The sequence below is a fragment of the Nicotiana attenuata genome, chromosome 10, assembly GCF_001879085.1.
Source record: "Nicotiana attenuata strain UT chromosome 10, NIATTr2, whole genome shotgun sequence".
In the NCBI taxonomy this organism is placed as follows: Eukaryota; Viridiplantae; Streptophyta; class Magnoliopsida; order Solanales; family Solanaceae; genus Nicotiana; species Nicotiana attenuata.
The window spans coordinates 17,415,921-17,434,104 of NC_031998.1; the positions used below are offsets into that span (position 1 = coordinate 17,415,921).

The 18,184-nt window shown below is 29.3% G+C and overlaps 1 protein-coding gene and 1 long non-coding RNA gene across 2 annotated transcripts; one reads left to right on the forward strand and one right to left on the reverse strand.

Moving 5' to 3' along the window:
* LOC109233085 lies at positions 548 to 1,296 on the forward strand. Its single transcript, XR_002069035.1, has 2 exons — positions 548 to 690; positions 1,007 to 1,296. It is a non-coding gene; the product is annotated as an uncharacterized LOC109233085 (long non-coding RNA).
* On the reverse strand, positions 1,430 to 3,912 carry LOC109233084. The gene is made up of 3 exons (XM_019398844.1): positions 3,463 to 3,912; positions 2,270 to 2,668; positions 1,430 to 1,779 (listed from the first exon to the last, which is right to left on the reverse strand). Exons 1-3 carry the CDS (start codon positions 3,700 to 3,702, stop codon positions 1,627 to 1,629), a joined length of 792 nt encoding a protein of 263 aa, XP_019254389.1. The 5' UTR covers positions 3,703 to 3,912; the 3' UTR covers positions 1,430 to 1,626.

Here is an 18,184-nt window from a genome sequence, read left to right on the forward strand (position 1 = left end):
CGTCGTTAACGGTAAACGTTTAGTTAACCGAACGTTAGGGTAGTTTTAAATTTTAGGTAAGTTTAATTGTCAGCTAGTCTTGTCTTTTTTTTTTTTTTTTTTTTTTTTTTTTTTGCTCTTTAGTGATTAATTTATTTTTCAATGATGTCAAAGATATTCTTGCTTCTAGGAGCAATTTTGATGCTAGTAATGATTTTGATGTTAGTGACAATATTGATCTGTGACCTTGATACGAAGCTGGGACTGCTAACTAGAATGAATGAGCTAACTATAGATGTAATGCTGGAAATAGACCTATTTTATATGGTGCCTGCATGTTATCTGAACTTGTAAAATGTATGTTCAGCTCCACTTTTTCAAATGGAAGCTCACTGCTTTAGTTTTATTTAATGATGTGAAACAACAACAACTCACAGGATTAGTCACACATTTATTACTTTATTGACTGATTAAATCATAAAAGAATAAAGAAAGACGTGTTAAGTGCCGTCAAAAAGAAAAATAAATAAAAAAGAGCTGTTCGCGAAATGTAAATGGCCTACGTCAATAAACCATCCACTTGGCCTCCAAATTCCAAAATATTCTAATTAGTAAAGTTGCTTTGGTTTAAAAAGATAAGACAAAATCAAAACCTAAAAGCAAGAATCGAATAGAGAAAGAAAAGCAATGGTTTTTAACAGTCCAGTGGTGGTGAGTGTAGCGAATTTATCAGCAGATTTTTGCCAATTTATAGCTTGCAATCCGGAAAGACTAAGCAGTGATCAAGTTCTGTATCTCCTATTTTGTTACCCTTTTCAACAGCTTCATCGCTTCACACTCTGTCTCTGGACTTTCTTTTGTTTCCCTCTGCCTAATTCATATCTCTCTTTTCCCTCCTCTAGTCTGTTTTAAATATCCAAGAATCAGACCAGATGCTACGTGAATAATCTTTTGTTTTATAACCTTCCCGTATCCGATACTTACTGGCTTGACTAATCTGGATTCGTGTTGTGTATGCTCATTAAAGGGGAAGGCGGATTCGAGTCGGACAGCTTTGCTAAAGGGTGGAGGGATCCCATCAATCCAGTACGCCCCTTGGTAGTTTCTGGAATAATGTTAATATATGCCCACATGTAGTGCTGTGTCTGTAATAATGATCCTTTTTTTTTTCCTTACTGAGGAATATGTCATTTTGATCCTTTTTTCTTGTTATGGGGGAAAGATTTTCTAGATTGGTTATGATATCTAAATTGGTTAAAGATTTAATTTTTGGCTGTTTTTTTGTCAATTAAATGATTAGCTAATGGTTATTGTAGATTTGATGAGTAATTGTGTTGTTGCTTTAATTTGTTAGCGTAAAATTCTTTACACTCTCATTACTCAAAGCATAAACTTTATATGTGAAAGTAGTAGTGGTTTCGGGTAATCTGATCTGAGTAACACTATCACAGAACAAGACTAAACAGCATGTAAAGCATAAAAAAGCACCTAGAATGGCCTAAAACAATACATTATTGAAATAGCTGTGTATTATCTTAACCAAACTCCAGTGTTGCATAACATATGATTTTACTACAATTACTAATTGAATTATCTGGGAATTAAGTCCAGTATATATAGTATCGAATATTGACCTGTTAAAATGATTTATGAGACTGATAAACAGTCTTGAATATGCTCTAAGGAGCGTAATAGTAACCCCTCAACGTCTGTGATGCGTTTGTTTGTTATAGGAACTCCAATTACTCCACAAATTGCTTCATTCAATTTTGTTGGCTGTTCAACCATTTGCTTCATTTTCTGCAGTTCCACATATATATAACAATTTTGTTAGATCAGTGAGTTGATAAGACTGCAGATGCATATGATGAATCATAATTAAGGGAAGGCATCCCGCGTTCACGGAAGGTCCGGGGAAGGGCCACGCTCCAAGGGGTGTGATGTGGACAGTCTACCCTAATTAAGGGCGGATCTAGAGCTCAACATATGGGTTCACGGGTACCCAGTAACTTTTGCTCAGACTCTGTTTATATATTAAAAAGTTCACTAAATATCTATAAATATTTGACCGCAAACCAATTATTATTGTAAATATACTTGAAGTCAATTTTAGGAACCCATAATTCCAAATCCTGAATCAGCCTCTGAACCTAATACAAGTTCTTCCAATTACATACTTGTTTTTGGCAAACCAGTAATATTGAGTGCTATAGTTGTTGATGTTTTATCAATAAGATTCATAAAAAAAAAAAAAAAGGATTCAAAGAAAATAATGGAAATATATTCAAACCTTGTCATCAGAAAATTGGAATTTAAGCTTCTGATTCTGCTTATTTTGTTTCTGTTTTTGGTGATTTCCTATGAAGATGCAAATGGTAGCAGCAGCAACCCCAAAGGAGCAAATAGCACCAATTCCAGTCAAGCTCCAGTTCCATAAGTTCAATCCACCATTGTTCTTTTCAATATCTGCTTCCATGTTTTCCCTTTTCTTGATCACGGTACTACTCTCTTTGTCTACGACCTCAGCTTTATCATCAAACGGCAAAGGACCTGAATCAATTTGAGACACACAAGTCTTGTTACTGAACTTGGGTGAGTCCAATTTCATGTTTTCATATTCTGTTTCCTTCATTTTCTTGAAGAAAACTTGTGACACTTGATCTTGTTCATTTTCCATTGTAGTTGCTTCCTGTTGAGATACAATATACGCAAATAATTAAAGTATGCTCTCTTTAATAATTTAAATTTTTCGATAAGATGATCACATAATTTAACATGATATTAGAACTGACCAGAGGTACTGGAGCCAAATCTCACTACTAGCCAAAAAGCAAAAAAAATATCTTCCACAAATCTGATCAATATTGTGCATTTTTAAAGTTTTTTATGTCTTATTTGCTTACAAGAACGGGATATATATGCATGACATCTTTTGTTTTTGTAAAAAAAATCATGCCAACATTTGAGATGATTTTAGAAGAAAAAGAATCAATCGCAATTTTTTGGCGAAATGATCACACAATTCAACACTCCCAAGTCTGTGTTAGGATCGAAATAATCATGTGTCATGTGGACGTTACCAAACCAAACTTTGAACGACAATAAATCAGACATCACATATATTTAACGTGGATTGATCAATTCACTTACGTCCACAAATGGAGATGAGCAATCCACTGTATAAAAAAGAGTACAAAATATCGAGAGAATAACCTCACAAAGAGGCACACACAAGTGGCAGGCTAACACTTACCTCACAAATTCTCCACTTAAACAAGACTAGCCAAAAGTTGAGAAGGAAGGACTAGCCAAATATGAAAGAATCATATTTTTCTTTTCATAAAAGGTAAAATCAATTATGGTAAATATATTGTCATTTCTTTAAGGAATAAAAAAATCAAATATGATAAAAAAATCAGAACAACAACTAATAGTTCAGAGGTTTGATCTTTTCTAGAAATACTTAGAAGGTAACATGTTTACCTCAAGTGGAACCTTAGTGATAACTTCTTTAATAACCTCATCATCTTCTTGGATATTTTGTATACTTGGATTCAGCTGATTTGGGAGTGTAACAATTAGTTGATTTGGCACTCTAGAGTGCTCTTTTGAGTCAATAAATTGAGAATCATATTTCCTAAAGGAAATATTTTTGCCTCCATAATCATGGATTTCAAGAAGTCCATTATTAGGAAGAATTTCCCACTCAGTTTCAAGATCCATTTTTCACTGAATGAAATTAGCAAGGAGTTGTTACTATTGAATTGGTTTAAATAGTTTGGAATTCCGTGGAGTTCTTATTCTCTTGGCAATTGAAAAGTCAAAGAGAGTGAGCAATGTGGGATTTTATTGAGAGAAGGCACTCAACTCATTATGGATTGGAGGATGTCTTCTTGCTCTTTAGAGAGTGAATGTTGAATTTCTCCTCTTAGTTATGATGGTGATTGAGTCATATAGGTGGAAGCTTATCACTCTTTGAAAAATCAATAGGATGGACCACATATAAGGAGGCTAATCTAAACTAGATATTTCTCTCAATTATTAATTGGATTAATTAATATATAGTCATTCTCATTAGTTCAATAATGTCATTTCGGATAAACTTGAACCATGGTGTGAATTAACTATAGATTTTCTTCATATAAGTGGCGTCTAGTTAACTTGACATACCTTGACTATTCAATTCGATATTTACTACTTGCTTAGATTTGAATTACCTAAGTTTTTCATAATTTTCGGCCACTTTTCAATATCTACTACTTACTTAAATTTGAGTACGCTAGTCTTTCATAATTTTCGCCCACTTCATTAATAGTAGTTAAGCCATACCCTTTAGTACAACTTTAGACTAAACAATGTTCAATAAGTCCATTTATTTCTTCTCTCTTTTAACTAAAGTGATTCTCATCCACGATGTAATTGTAACTCTAATCTCTCTGTCCTCCAAAAAAGAAGTGTACTTGGGTGCTAAGATATTTTATTATTATTATTATTATTGTTGTTGTTGTTGTTCTTATTGTTTGTGTGTAATCAAGCAAACTGTAAGAGGTATTTTTAGAATTCACGTAGTCCTTTTTAATTAAGAGAAGGCAGAAAGAAAGAAAAAAAAAAAGAGGCAAGACTGAAGTTACCACACTCTATAAGTCATTAGATACCACTTAGGCCGGTTTATAGATAAGGAGTTGTAAAGCATGAATTAATATAACATACTATTGTTCATTTAAGACTCTTCCATTTTCTTCAGCAATTGATGTGAATAGTTTTTGTATTCCTATTTTTCTTCTATAGATTTTAATAAATTATGTTAAATTAATTATTGAAACTCTAACTAAGAGATACACTTGCGACATTTCCATGAGTATTATTTATATTAGTAATCGTACCCGTGCGATGCGCGGTCAGTATTAAAAAATATTAATTAAATTAAATTATGATAGGGCTTGTTTGATCCTATTTGATTGTATTGCTTTAATAAAATTCAATTGTCATCTTACTTGTCAATACGATATACCCAATAATGAAATCTCTATTAAATCAAAGGTACTTATATAGTTAGTGAATAACTTTTTTGTTCTATATATTTTTTATTATATTAACCAATATTTAATATTCGCTTTCTTTTTGTCATATATGAGAAGATTTATAATTTATTACTGTTGAAATATTTTTTTTATTTTAAATTTTATTCTATTGTTCTTAATAATATTATCTAAATTTTAATGAACAAAATCTCTGTTAAACTAACGGGACTTATACAGGGAGCGCATTGAATAACTTTTTTGTTATGTATTTTTCTTTATTATATCATCTAATATTTAATATTATTACATTTTTAATAGAAAATTTATTAGCATATTACTTTATTTAATATTTTTGGCTGAAAGTTTTTTAATTTCTTTATTTTTCGTTTTTTATTTTAAAATAATTTTTAAAACTCCAATTTGAAACTATTCCCAAATTTGAATGGTAATTTATTATTTTTTTAATTTCATTTTTTATTTTAAAATTATTTTAAAACTCCAACTTGAAACTACATCCCGATTTGAATGGGTAGTTTTTCTTCTCTTTCTTTCGTTTTTTTATAGCTAATTTTTTTTTTGCTTTTTTATTTTAAGATAATTTATAAACTCCAACTTGAAACTACTCCCACCCAATTTGAATGGGTAGTTATTATTTTATATATTTATTTTTCGTTTTTTTAATTATATTTAATTATAAGATATCTATATTTATTAATTCAAATAAAGTAACCAATTAATATATATATATATATATATGTTAGTTTTTATTTTATTTTATTATTTTCATTTTTTATATATATTTAAATTCAAAAATAATAGCCAATAACTTTTGTTCTATATTTTTCTTTATTATATTAGCCATTGTTTAGTATTCGCTTTCGTTTTGTAATATATGAGAAGATTTACTGATGAAATATTTTTTTGTTTTAAATTTTGTTCTGTTGTTCTTAATAATATTATCTAAATTTTAATGAGCAAAATCTTTGTTAATTTAACGGGACTTATACAGGGAGCTCATTGAATAACTTTTTTGTTATGTATTTTTCTTTATTATATATATGTGGTAGTTTTTTATTTAATTTAATTATTTTCTATTTTTATATATATTTAAATTCAAAAATAATAACCAATAACTAATTATAAACTAAATAACTAATTATGCCATGTGGCATTTTTTTAGGTTGCCACTTGGCTTAAGGAGAGGGCTTTTTCCTTTCCTTTTAATAATATATAGAAGATATATAGATATAGATAATTTTTATTTTAAAATTATTTTAAAACTCCAACTTGAAATTACTTCCCGATTTGAATAGGTAGTTCTTCTCTTTTTTCATTTTTTATAGCTATTTTTTTTGCCTTTTATTTTAAAATAATTTAAAAACTCCAACATGAAACTACTCCCACCCAATTTGAATAGGTAGTTATTTTTTATATTTAATTATAAGATATCTATATTTATTAATCCAAATAAAGTAACCAATTAATATATACATACATACATACATACATATATATTATATATATATATGTATATATATATATATATATATGTGTGTGTGTGTGTGTGTGTGTGTGTGTGTGTATGTTAGTTTTTATTTTATTTTATTATTTTCATTTTTTATATATATATTCAAAATTCAAAAATAATAACCAATAACTAATTATGCCGTGTGGCATTTTTTTAGGTTGCCACTTGGCTTAAGGAGAGGGCTTTTTCCTCTCCTTTTAATAATATATAGATATAGATATAGAAGATATAGATTTTAAAACTCCAACTTGAAACTACTTCCGATTAGAATGGGTAGTTCTTCTCTTTTTTCATTTTTTATAGCTATTTTTTTTGCCTTTTATTTTAAAATAATTTAAAAACTCCAACTTGAAACTACTCCCACCCAATTTGAATGGGTAGTTATTTTTTTATATATTTATTTTTTGTTTTTTTTATATTTAATTATAAGATATCTATATTTATTACTCCAAATAAAGTAACCAATTAATACATACATACATATATTAAAAACTATATATGTTCCTTCCACCCAAAACATATTACCAATATTTACTCAAGTAAAAAAGATTATTCTAATTGCAATTTTGATAGACAATAAACATCGGAATAAATTTAGAAAAATGATACTTGGGAAATGTAAAAAGAGTAGACAACACCATACTTAAGCTTTTGATTTTAGAGGCTTGGAAATGGTCGTTGTTCTCATATTTCATTGTTTTTCGAACTAAAATGTGAATAAATAAAATAGCAAATTAATCATTAATAGCGCCGCACTAAAGACTGCGAAATACGCTAGTAAAATACGTTGAGCACAATTTCAAATGAAATTATAGCCTTAGTGATGGCTTCATGACTGAGCAATCTTTTGTAACACTTAGAGAGATAACGCCGTCGTATGAATTAAATAATTTGTAGCAAACAACACTTAGTCCTCCAACAAAGATAGACACGATATGACAATGAACGCAATGAAAAAATGCACCAAGCAATTTATTGAAGGATGTTTCCTCAATAGGTTATGAATTATAGCAACAAATCACTAATATTCCTGAAAGAGAGACCGATAGTGAAAGCCACCTGAGTTTTTTACAAAAAGTAGCCGCCAAATATTCTGCAAGAAGTGGTGAAAATTTGCCAAATATTCTGGAAATGTCGCTACATTGAAGCCTCAAACACTGTTATTTTTCGTTCCATTAATATGCTTAACGTTTCTTTCCTAATCGTCCTTCTCAGATTCCATGGAAGGGGAGTTCTGATGATGGTGGGTATATTTTAGGGCTTCTTTTAAATACAGCAGTTTGGTGAAGATTCTGGTCTAAGCAGTTCCCTTCTTTCTACAACAGTTTATTTCGGTTAGTTACAGTTTTAAAATTTCTGTAAATACTGGACACAAGTGAACGTGGGTTCATGGATTGTGTATGGCTATCATATTTATCTTTTTATTTTAAATTTTAGTATTACGAAAAGGTTAGAAAAAAATAGCATAAATACTAACAGTTAAATATTGTCGAAAATATCCTAAATTGTTTAAATTTTGTCTTATAAGATGTGCCAAGTGGCAATATATTAAGCTTCTACTTCGTTAAAAATAAATACTTGTCATGTTATGGTAATAATACTTGGCATCATGGCATTGTTTTGCCTCTTTTTTTAATTTATTTTTAATATAGATAGATTCTTCGTGAAATACTTTGTAAAATAAAATTGCAATTGTAAGTCTGTAAGATTATATAAATAAAATTTTAAAAACGGTTAATTCCAAATGTGGGAGAAAGTAATTAATTTTTTGGAATTGTCTGGTTTAATAAATAAATAAAAAGCAAATAAATTTTGAATTGACAGTTTTTTATTTTTGTAATTTTAGTTTATTATTTTAAAACTCCAACTTGAAACTACTCCCACCCAATGTTCTCTAGAATTCTTTCATATTAGTTTAGCCTTTATCTTAGCAGAAGAGTTGTTTTTAAAAATGGAATATTCTCATTAAAACTCATAAAGTATTAGGAATGATTAAACTACATGGATTAAAATTTGTAATTTGCGCGACTCTGAATGCAAAGAAACATTAACCTTTCAGTTAGTTTAGGCATGATCTTAGCAAGTTTATCCAGAAATCATACAAGTTTATCCGGAAAAAATTGCATCCAAAATCATTCTTTGTAATTTTTCGTTGTTCGATGAGTAAATTGCTAAGCATCTGATCATCATTTTGCAATTCATCTCAGGTGATGTACTCCCTTCTGTTTTTGACTTTTTTCCTTCCATGTGTGAATGCTATATATTTTTAACTTAAATAGGATTGGGACATTGAGACTTAACTCATCAGGAAGTGACGGATACGAGTCAGCGCTAACTTTGCTGGGCACTGTGTATTTAATCTGATTAGCGTTTGTGGGAAAAATCATTCTATCAATCTCCAGTTTGTTCATGAAGTCCTCATCGCCATTTGAAAACATGATACACATAAACATTTTGAAGGTAGCCTTTCAGTATTAAAGTTTTTAACCACTATCAAGTTTTTTAACTCAAAGTAGGAATTGGACATTATCACATTGAGACTTAACTCTGAAGCATATTGTGATAAAATTATGCAAGGACAGTATACTTTACATATTAAAGTAAGAGATACTAATAAGTAATAACATTATCATGTGACAATTTAATCTTTACAAAAACTAAAACTACTTTCGTTGATATCATACTTAATTATGTAGCCAACTCTAAAGTCAAACATCATAACGAATCTAAGGTTACAGAAGCCTTCGACACTTTTAATAGGCATAGCATTGCAAGTGTTATTGGCGCTATAAAGCAAGTGCACTCAATCATTTTGACCACACATTCTATGGAGGAAGTTAATATTTTGTTTTATCAAATTGGAGTTATGTAAAAGGGCATACTTTACTGTCTTGATGATGTGAATTCCACAAGTAATATGATAGACAGGAAATGTATTGAGATTGTCAAAGAATTCTTCAGACATGTCCTTTTACCAAGAATTTTTTTTGATATTTCTACTATTAATAAACTCATGCGCCTAACTAAGTTTTTGTTTGACTTGACTTAGATGTCACACCAAAAGAGGAAGATAAGTCATGCTGGCATTGTGTTGTTCCTCACGACAAGGAGAATTAGAAGACGTATTAATATTATAACATTTCTGATATTCTGTTTACATGTGTGTGTGTGTGTGTGCACGTCTGCATCAGAAGCTCTTTGCTGAGATAGAAATTAGTTAAATGGGAGTTTGGCATATGGGACATCCATATGTCTTACAATTGCTAAGAAGTCTTCTTGAACATTGCTGAGAAGGCAGAGCATATAGAACATGAATCATCTGAAGGAAGCATCAAAACACTAATTTTAGCATTCAAAACTACTCCAGGTAAGTTGGCTTCAGTTTGAGTTAACATTATATTGTCAAGTGGCTTATTACAATCTAAGGAAATACAACTTGATATAATAAATATGTTGATGTATATAACAAATAGGTTGATGTATATATGTAGTTTATAAACAAAATTTGACGGATCAAACAATTAATATCTTTAGTATGACAGTGTGGATGTCATGCACAATGATTGTGGGTTTTATTTGATTTTTAAAATGTGCAATTAAAGATCTCTTCACTTTGATAAGATTTATGGATATCCTTTGTCCACATGGATACTTAAGGATATTGCATAGATTTTGTCAGCTTAAGAATGTTTTCGGCCAAAAGATCTGATTCTTCGTTTCTAAAATTAATTCTCTATAACTAGGCTAAGTTATTCAATTTATTAGGATCTATCTTTATATAAATTTAATATTATTGTATTATACTTTGTTTTATCAACGTAATACATAAAACTTTTCCTTCTTTAAAATCTTTAAAACACAAGAAAAGAATTTCTTAAGTTTTTGTTTGTTTCTTCGATTTAAATAGTGAAAGGAAGATTTTTTTTCTAGAATTCTTTCATATCAGTTTAGCCTTTATTCTTAGCAATGGGGTTGCTTTTAAAAATGGAGTATTCTCATTAAAACTCATAAAGTATTAGGAATGATTAAACTACATGGATTAAAACTTGTAATTTGCGCGACTCTTAAATGCAAAGAAACATTACCCTTTCAGTTAGTTTAGGCATGATCTTACATATGTGAATGTAACATTTGCCCGTAATTCTTTGCCAAATTCTGTCTTCATCATTGTTGTAATATTTTTGTTGAGTTTTTCGCATCGAGTTAACAATTCTGGAAGTGTAAAGTCATACATCGAGAAACAACAACTTTGGTTGTGGAAGACAGAAATCATACAAGTTTATCCAAGTTTAATCTTTGATGTTCGATCTTTGATCATTACATGAATTTTCATTTGTCAGATAAAGTTTCTAGCCAGAGAAAGCAAACAATTTCGTTGGAATTTGTTGTGAAAAGTGAGTTCAGTTTGCATTTGCTTAGATTTATATTCCAGAGAAAGATGGAGTTCGACGAGAATGCTTTGTTCGTAAAGCTCATTATTTTATTTTTATTTTATGTAATAAACTCAAGCTAATTGAAAGAGACAGTGATTTTTACATATATTGTAGAGTCTTAAAGATTGTGACTATTTTTTTTTTCCAAATACGGTTTAAGAAGTAGAGGTTGTTACTTTCATTAACCAATAACATATTATTTTTGATCACTTTTCATTACCATTTCAAGTAATATGTCTTATTATTTTTTAATTTTATAATTCCCGCGATCGTGCGGGTACGGGATACTAGTATTATTAAAAGGAGAGGAAAAAGCCCTCTCCTTAAGCCAAGTAACCTAAAAAAATGCCACATGGCATAAATTAGTTATTTAGTTTATAATTAGTTATTGGTTATTATTTTTGTAATTTAAATATATATAAAAAATGAAAATAATAAAATAAAATAAAAAACTAACTATATATATATATGTATGTATGTATGTATGTATGTTATGTATGTATGTATGTATGTATTTAATTGGGTTACTTTATTTGGATTAATAAATATAGATATCTTATAATTAAATATAAAAAAATAAAATATAAATATATAAAAAAATAACTACCCATTTCAAATCGGGAAGTAGTTACAAGTTTGTGTTTAAAATAATTTTAAAATAAAAAAATGAAAATATAAAAAAATAATGAATTACCATTCAAATTTGGGATAGTTTCAAATTGGAGTTTTAAAAATTATTTTAAAATAAAAAACGAAAATAAAGAAATTAAAAAACTTTCAGCCAAAAATATTAAATAAAAGTAATATGCTAATAAATTTTCTATTAAAAATGTAATAATATTAAATTATTAGATGATATAATAAAGAAAAATACATAACAAAAAATTTATTCAATGTGCTCCCTGTATAAGTCCCGACAGTTTAACAGAGATTTTTATTCATTAAAATTTAGATAATATTATTAAGAACAACAGAAAAATTTTAAAACAAAAAAAATATATTTCATCAGTAAATCTTCTCATATATTACAAAACGAAAGCGAATACTAAACAATGGCTAATATAATAAAGAAAAATATAGAACAAAAGTTATTGGTTATTATTTTGAATTTAAATATATAAAAAATGAAAATAATAAAATAAAATAAAAACTAACATATATATATATATATATATATATATATATATATATATATATAATTTATTTACTTTATTTGAATTAATAAATATAAATATCTTATAATTAAATATAATTAAAAAAAACGAAAAATAAATATATAAAATAATAACTACCCATTCAAAATTGGTGGGAGTAGTTCAAGTTGGAGTTTATAAATTATCTTCAAATAAAAAAGCAAAAAAAAAAAAAAGTAGCTATAAAAAAAACGAAAGAAAAGAGAAGAAAAAACTGCCCATTCAAATCGGGATGTAGTTTCAAGTTGGAGTTTTAAAATAATTTAAAATAAAAAACGAAATTAAAAAAATTATAAATTAACAATTCAAATTGGGGATTAGTTTCAAGTTGGAATTTTAAAATTATTTTAAAATAAATAAAACGAAAATAAAGACATTAAAAAACTTTCAGAGAAAAATATTTAATAAAGTAACATGTTAATAAAATTTTTTTATTAACAATGTAATAATATTAAAATATTAGATGATTTAAAAGAAAAATACATAAAAAAAGTTATTCAATGCTCCCTGTATAAGTCCCATTAGTTTAACAGAGATTTGTTCATTAAAATTTAGATAATATATTAAGAACAATAGAATAAAATAATTAAAATAAAAAAAAATATTTCAACAGTAATAAATTATAAATCTTCTCATATATGACAAAAAAGAAAGCGAATATTAAATATTGGTTAATATAATAAAAAATATATAAGAACAAAAAAGTTATTCACTAACTATATAAGTACCTTTGATTTAATAGAGATTTCATTTATTGGGTATATCGTATTGACAAGTAAGATGACAATTGAATTTTATTAAAGCAATACAATCAAATAGGATCAAACAAGCCCTATTTCAATTTAATTTAATTAATATTTTTTAATACTGACCGCGCATCGCACCGGGTACGATTACTAATATAAATAATACTTCATGGGAAATGTCGCAAGTGTATCTCTTAGTTAGAGTTTCAATAAATTAATTAACATAATTTATTAAAATCTATAGAAGAAAAAATAGGAATACAAAACTATTCACATCAATTGCTGAAGAAAATGGAAGGAGTCTTAAATGAACAATAGTTATGTTATATTAATTTCATGCTTTACAACTCCTTATCTATAAACCGGCTAAGTGGTATCTAATGACTTATAGAGTGTGTAACTTCAGTCTTGCCTCTTTTTTTTTTTCTTTCTTTCTGCCTTCTCTTAATTAAAAAGGACTACGTGAATTTAAAAATACCTCTCTACAGTTTGCTTGATTACACACAAACAATAAGAACACAACAACAACAATAATATAATAATAATAATAAAATATCTTAGCACCCAAGTTACACTTCTTTTTTTGGAGGACAAAGAGAGATTAGAGTTACAATTACATCGTGTATGAAGAATCACTTTAGTTAAAAAGAGAAGAAATTAAATGGACTATTGAACATTGTTTAGTCAAAGTTGTACTAAAGGGTTATAGGCTTAACTTACTGATTAATGAAGTGGGCGAAAATTAATGAAAGCACTAGCGATACTCAAATTTAAGTAAAGTAGTAGATATGTTGACAAAGTGGCCGAAAATTATGAAAAACTTAGGTAATTTCAAATCTAAGCAAGTAGTAAATATCGAATTGAATAGTCAAGCTATGTCAAGTTAACTAGACGCATTATATGAAGAAAATCTATAGTAATTCACACCATGGTTCAAGTTTATCGAAATGAATTATTGAACTAATGAATGATATATATTAATTAATCCAATTAATAATTGAGAGAAAATATCTAGTTTAGATTAGCTCCTTATACTGTGGTCCATCCTATTGATTTCAAAGAGTGCATAAGCTTCCACCTATATGACTCAATCACCATCATAACTAAGAGAGAAAATTCAACATTCACTTCTCTAAAGAGCAAAAGAAGACATCCTCCAATCCATAATGAGTTGAGTGCCTTCTCTCAATAAAATCCCACATTGCTCACTCTCTTTGACTTTTTACAATTGCCAAGAGAATAAGAACTCCACGGAATTCCAAAACTATTTTAAACCAATTCAATGTAACAACTCCTTTGCTAATTTCATTCAGTTAAAAATGGAATCTTGAAACTGAGTGGGAAATTCTTCCTAATATGGATTCTTGAAATCCATATTATGGAGGCAAAAATATTTCCTTTAGGAATATGATTCTCAATTTATTGACTCAAAAGAGCACTCTAGAGTGCCAAATCAACTAATTGTTACACTCCCAAATCAGCTGAAATCCAAAGTATACACAAATATCCAAGAAGATGATGAGGTTATAAAGAAGTTATCACTTTAAGTTCCACTTGAGAAACATGTTACCTTCTTAAGTATTTCTAGAAAAGATCAAACCTCTGAACTATTAGTTGTTGTTCTGATTTTTTTATCATATTTGAATTTTTTATCCTTAAGAAATGACAATATATTTACCATAATTGATTTTACCCTTTTATGAAAAGAAAAATATATTCTTTCATATTTGGCTAGTCCTTCCTTCTCAACTTTTGCTAGTCTTGTTTAAGTGGAGAATTTGAGGTAAGTGTTAGCCTTGCCACTTGTGTGTGCCTCTTTGTGAGGTTATTCTCTCGATATTTTGTACTCTTTTTTTATACAGTGGATTGCTCATCTCCATTTGTGGACGTAAGTGAATTGATCAATCCACGTTAAATATATGTATGTCTGATTTATTGTCGTTCAAAGTTTGGTTGGTAACGTCCACATGACACATGATTATTTCGATCCTAACACAGACTTTGGGAGTGTTTGAATTGTGTGATCATTTCGCCAAAAAATTGCGATTGATTCTTTTTCTTCTAAAATCATCTCAAATGTTGGCATGATTTTTTTACAAAAACAAAAGAATGTCATGCATATATATCCCGTTCTTGTAAGCAAATAAGACATAAAAAACTTTAAAAAATGCACAATATTGATCAGATTTGTGGAAGATATTTTTTTTTGCTTTTTGGCTAGTAGTGAGATTTGGCTCCAGTACCTCTGGTCAGTCTAATATCATGTTAAATTATGTATCATCTTATCGAAAAATTTTAAATTATTAAAGAGAGCATACTTTAATTATTTGCGTATATTGTATTCTCAACAGGAAGCAACTACAATTGGAAAATGAACAAGATCAAGTGTCACAAGTTTTCTTCAAGAAAATGAAGGGAAACAGAATATGAAAAACATGAAAATTGGACTCACCCAAGTTCCAGTAACAAGACTTGTGTGTTGTCTCAAAATTGATTCAGGTCCTTTGCCGTTTGATTGATAAAGCTGAGGTCGTAGACAAAGAGAAGTAGTACCGTGATCAAGAAAACGGAAAACATGGAAGCAGATATTGAAAAGAACAATGGTGGATTGAACTTTATGGAACTGGAGCTTGACTGGAATTGGTGCTATTTGCTCCTTTGGGGTTGCTGCTGCTACCATTTGCATCTTCATAGGAAATCACCAAAAACAGGAACAAAAAATAAGCAGAATCAGAAGCTTAAATTCCAATTTTCTGATGACAAGGTTTGATATATTTCCATTATTTTCTTTGAATCTCTTTTTTTTTTTTTTTATGAATCTTATTGATAAAACAATCAACAACTATAAGCACTCAATATTACTAGGTTTGCCAAAAACAAGTATGTAATTGGAAGAACTTGTATTAGGTTCAGAGGCTGATTCAGGATTTGAATTATGGGTTCCTAAAATTGACTTCAAGTATATTTTACAATAATAATTGGTTTGCGGTCAAATATTTATAGATATTTTAGTGAACTTTTTAATATATAAAACAGAGTCTGAGCCAAAAGTTACTGGGGTACCCGTGAACCCATATTGAGCTCTAGATCCGCCCTTAATTAGGTAGACTGTCCACATCACACCCCTTGAGCGTGGCCCTTCCCCGGACCTTCCGTGAACGCGGATGCCTTCCCTTAATTATGATTCATCATATGCATCTGCAGTCTTATCAACTCACTGATCTAACAAAATTGTTATATATATGTGGAACTGCAGAAAATGAAGCAAATGGTTGTGAACAGCCAAACAAAATTGAATGAAGCAATTTGTGGAGTAATTGAGATTCCTATAACAAACAAACGCTCACAGACGTTGAGGGGTTACTATTACGCTCCTTAGAGCATATTCAAGACTGTTTTATCAGTCTCATAAATCATTTTAACAGGTCAATATTCGATACTATATATACTGACTTAATTCCCAGATAATTCTATATTGTAGTAAAATCATATGTTATGCAACACTGGAGTTTGGTTAAGATAATACACAGCTATTTCAATTAATGTATTGTTTTAGGCCATTCTAGGTGCTTTTTATGCTTTACATGCTGTTTAGTCTTGTTCTGTGGATAGTGTTACTCAGATCAGTTACCCGAAACCACTACTACTTTCACATATAAAGTTTATGCTTTGAGTAATGAGAGTGTAAAGAATTTTACGCTAACAAATAAAGCAAAAACACAATTACTCATCAAATCTACAATTAACCATTAGCTAATCATTTAATTGACAAAAAACAGCCAAAAATTAAATCTTTAACCAATTTAGATATCATAACCAATCTTAGAAAATCTTTCCCCCATAACAAGAAAAAAGGATCAAAATGACATATTCCTCAGTAAGGAAAAAAAAAAAGGATCATTATTACAGACACAGCACTACATGTGGCATATATTAACATTATTCCAGAAACTACCAAGGGCGTACTGGATTGGATGGGATCCTCCACCCTTAGCAAAGCTGTCCGACTCGAATCCGCTCTTCCCCTTTAATGAGCATACACAACACGAATCCAATTAGTCAAGCCAGTAAGTATCCGGATACGGAAGGTATTAAAACAAAAGATTATTCACGTAGCATCTGTCTGATTCTTGGATATTTAAAACAGACTAGAGGAGGGAAAAAGAGAGATATGAATTAGGCAGAGGGAAAACAAAAGAAAGTCCAGAGACAGAGTGTGAACGATGAAGCTGTTGAAAAGGGTAACAAAATAGGAGATACAGAACTTGATCACTGCTTAGTCTTTCCGGATTGCAGCTATAAATTGGCAAAATCTGCTGATAAATTCGCTACACTCACCACCACTGGACTGTTAAAAACCATTGCTTTTCTTTTCTCTATTCGATATCTTGCTTTAGGTTTTGATTTTGTCTTATCTTTTTAAACCAAAGCAACTTTACTAATTAGAATATTTTGGAATTTGGAGGCCAAGTGGGATGGGTTTATTGACGTAGCCATTTACATTTCGCGAACAGCTCTTTTTATTTATTTTTTTCTTTTGACGGCACTTAACACGTCTTTCTTTATTCTTTATGATTTAATCAGTCAATAAAGTAATAAATGTTGTACATCCTGTGAGTTGTTGTTGTTTCACATCATTAAATAAAACTAAAGCAGTGAAGCTTCCATTTGAAAAAGTGGAGCCTGAACATACATTTTACAAGTTCAGATAAACATGCAGGCACCATATAAAATAGGTCTATTTCCAGCATTACATCTATAGTTAGCTCATTCATTCTAGTTAGCAGTCCCAGCTTCGTATCAAGGTCACAGATCAATATGTCACTAACATCAAAATCATTACTAGCATCAAAAATTGCTCCTAGGAAAGCAAGAATATTCTTTGACATCATTGAAAAATAAATTAATCACTAAAGAGCAAAAAAAAAAAAAAAAAAAAAAAAAAAAGCAAGCTAGCTGCATAATTCCAATTAAATCCACTGGTTCAAGTCCTTAGCAGAAGATGCCTTTAATTTGCTAAGAAAATTCAACAAGAATATCTTCTAGGTAGTGTAGCTTCTCCATAAAAACATGGAATGCCGACTTTCTTGTTTTCTCTGCTTGAAAAACTTCAACTTATAAGGAGGACTCTTGGCATTCAACATTGTCTCAAGAAAGTGGCAAATTGACAGGTAGCATATTCATCATCTCTGGAGTAACACATAGATAGTGATGATATACAACAGCAAAATGTAATGGTAGAAACAGATGGGAGAGAACCTAAAAATCCTCTCTGCCTTTTTTT

Excerpts from the sequence above, each read along its gene's own strand:
- LOC109233084 (XM_019398844.1), bottom strand. The coding sequence starts at position 3,702 with ATGGATCTTGAAACTGAGTGGGAAATTCTTCCTAATAATGGACTTCTT. Across the intron at positions 2,669-3,462 it reads TCACTAAGGTTCCACTTGAG|GAAGCAACTACAATGGAAAA; the intron begins GTAAACATGTTA and ends GTATCTCAACAG. Across the intron at positions 1,780-2,269 it reads TCCAATTTTCTGATGACAAG|AAAATGAAGCAAATGGTTGA; the intron begins GTTTGAATATAT and ends GTGGAACTGCAG.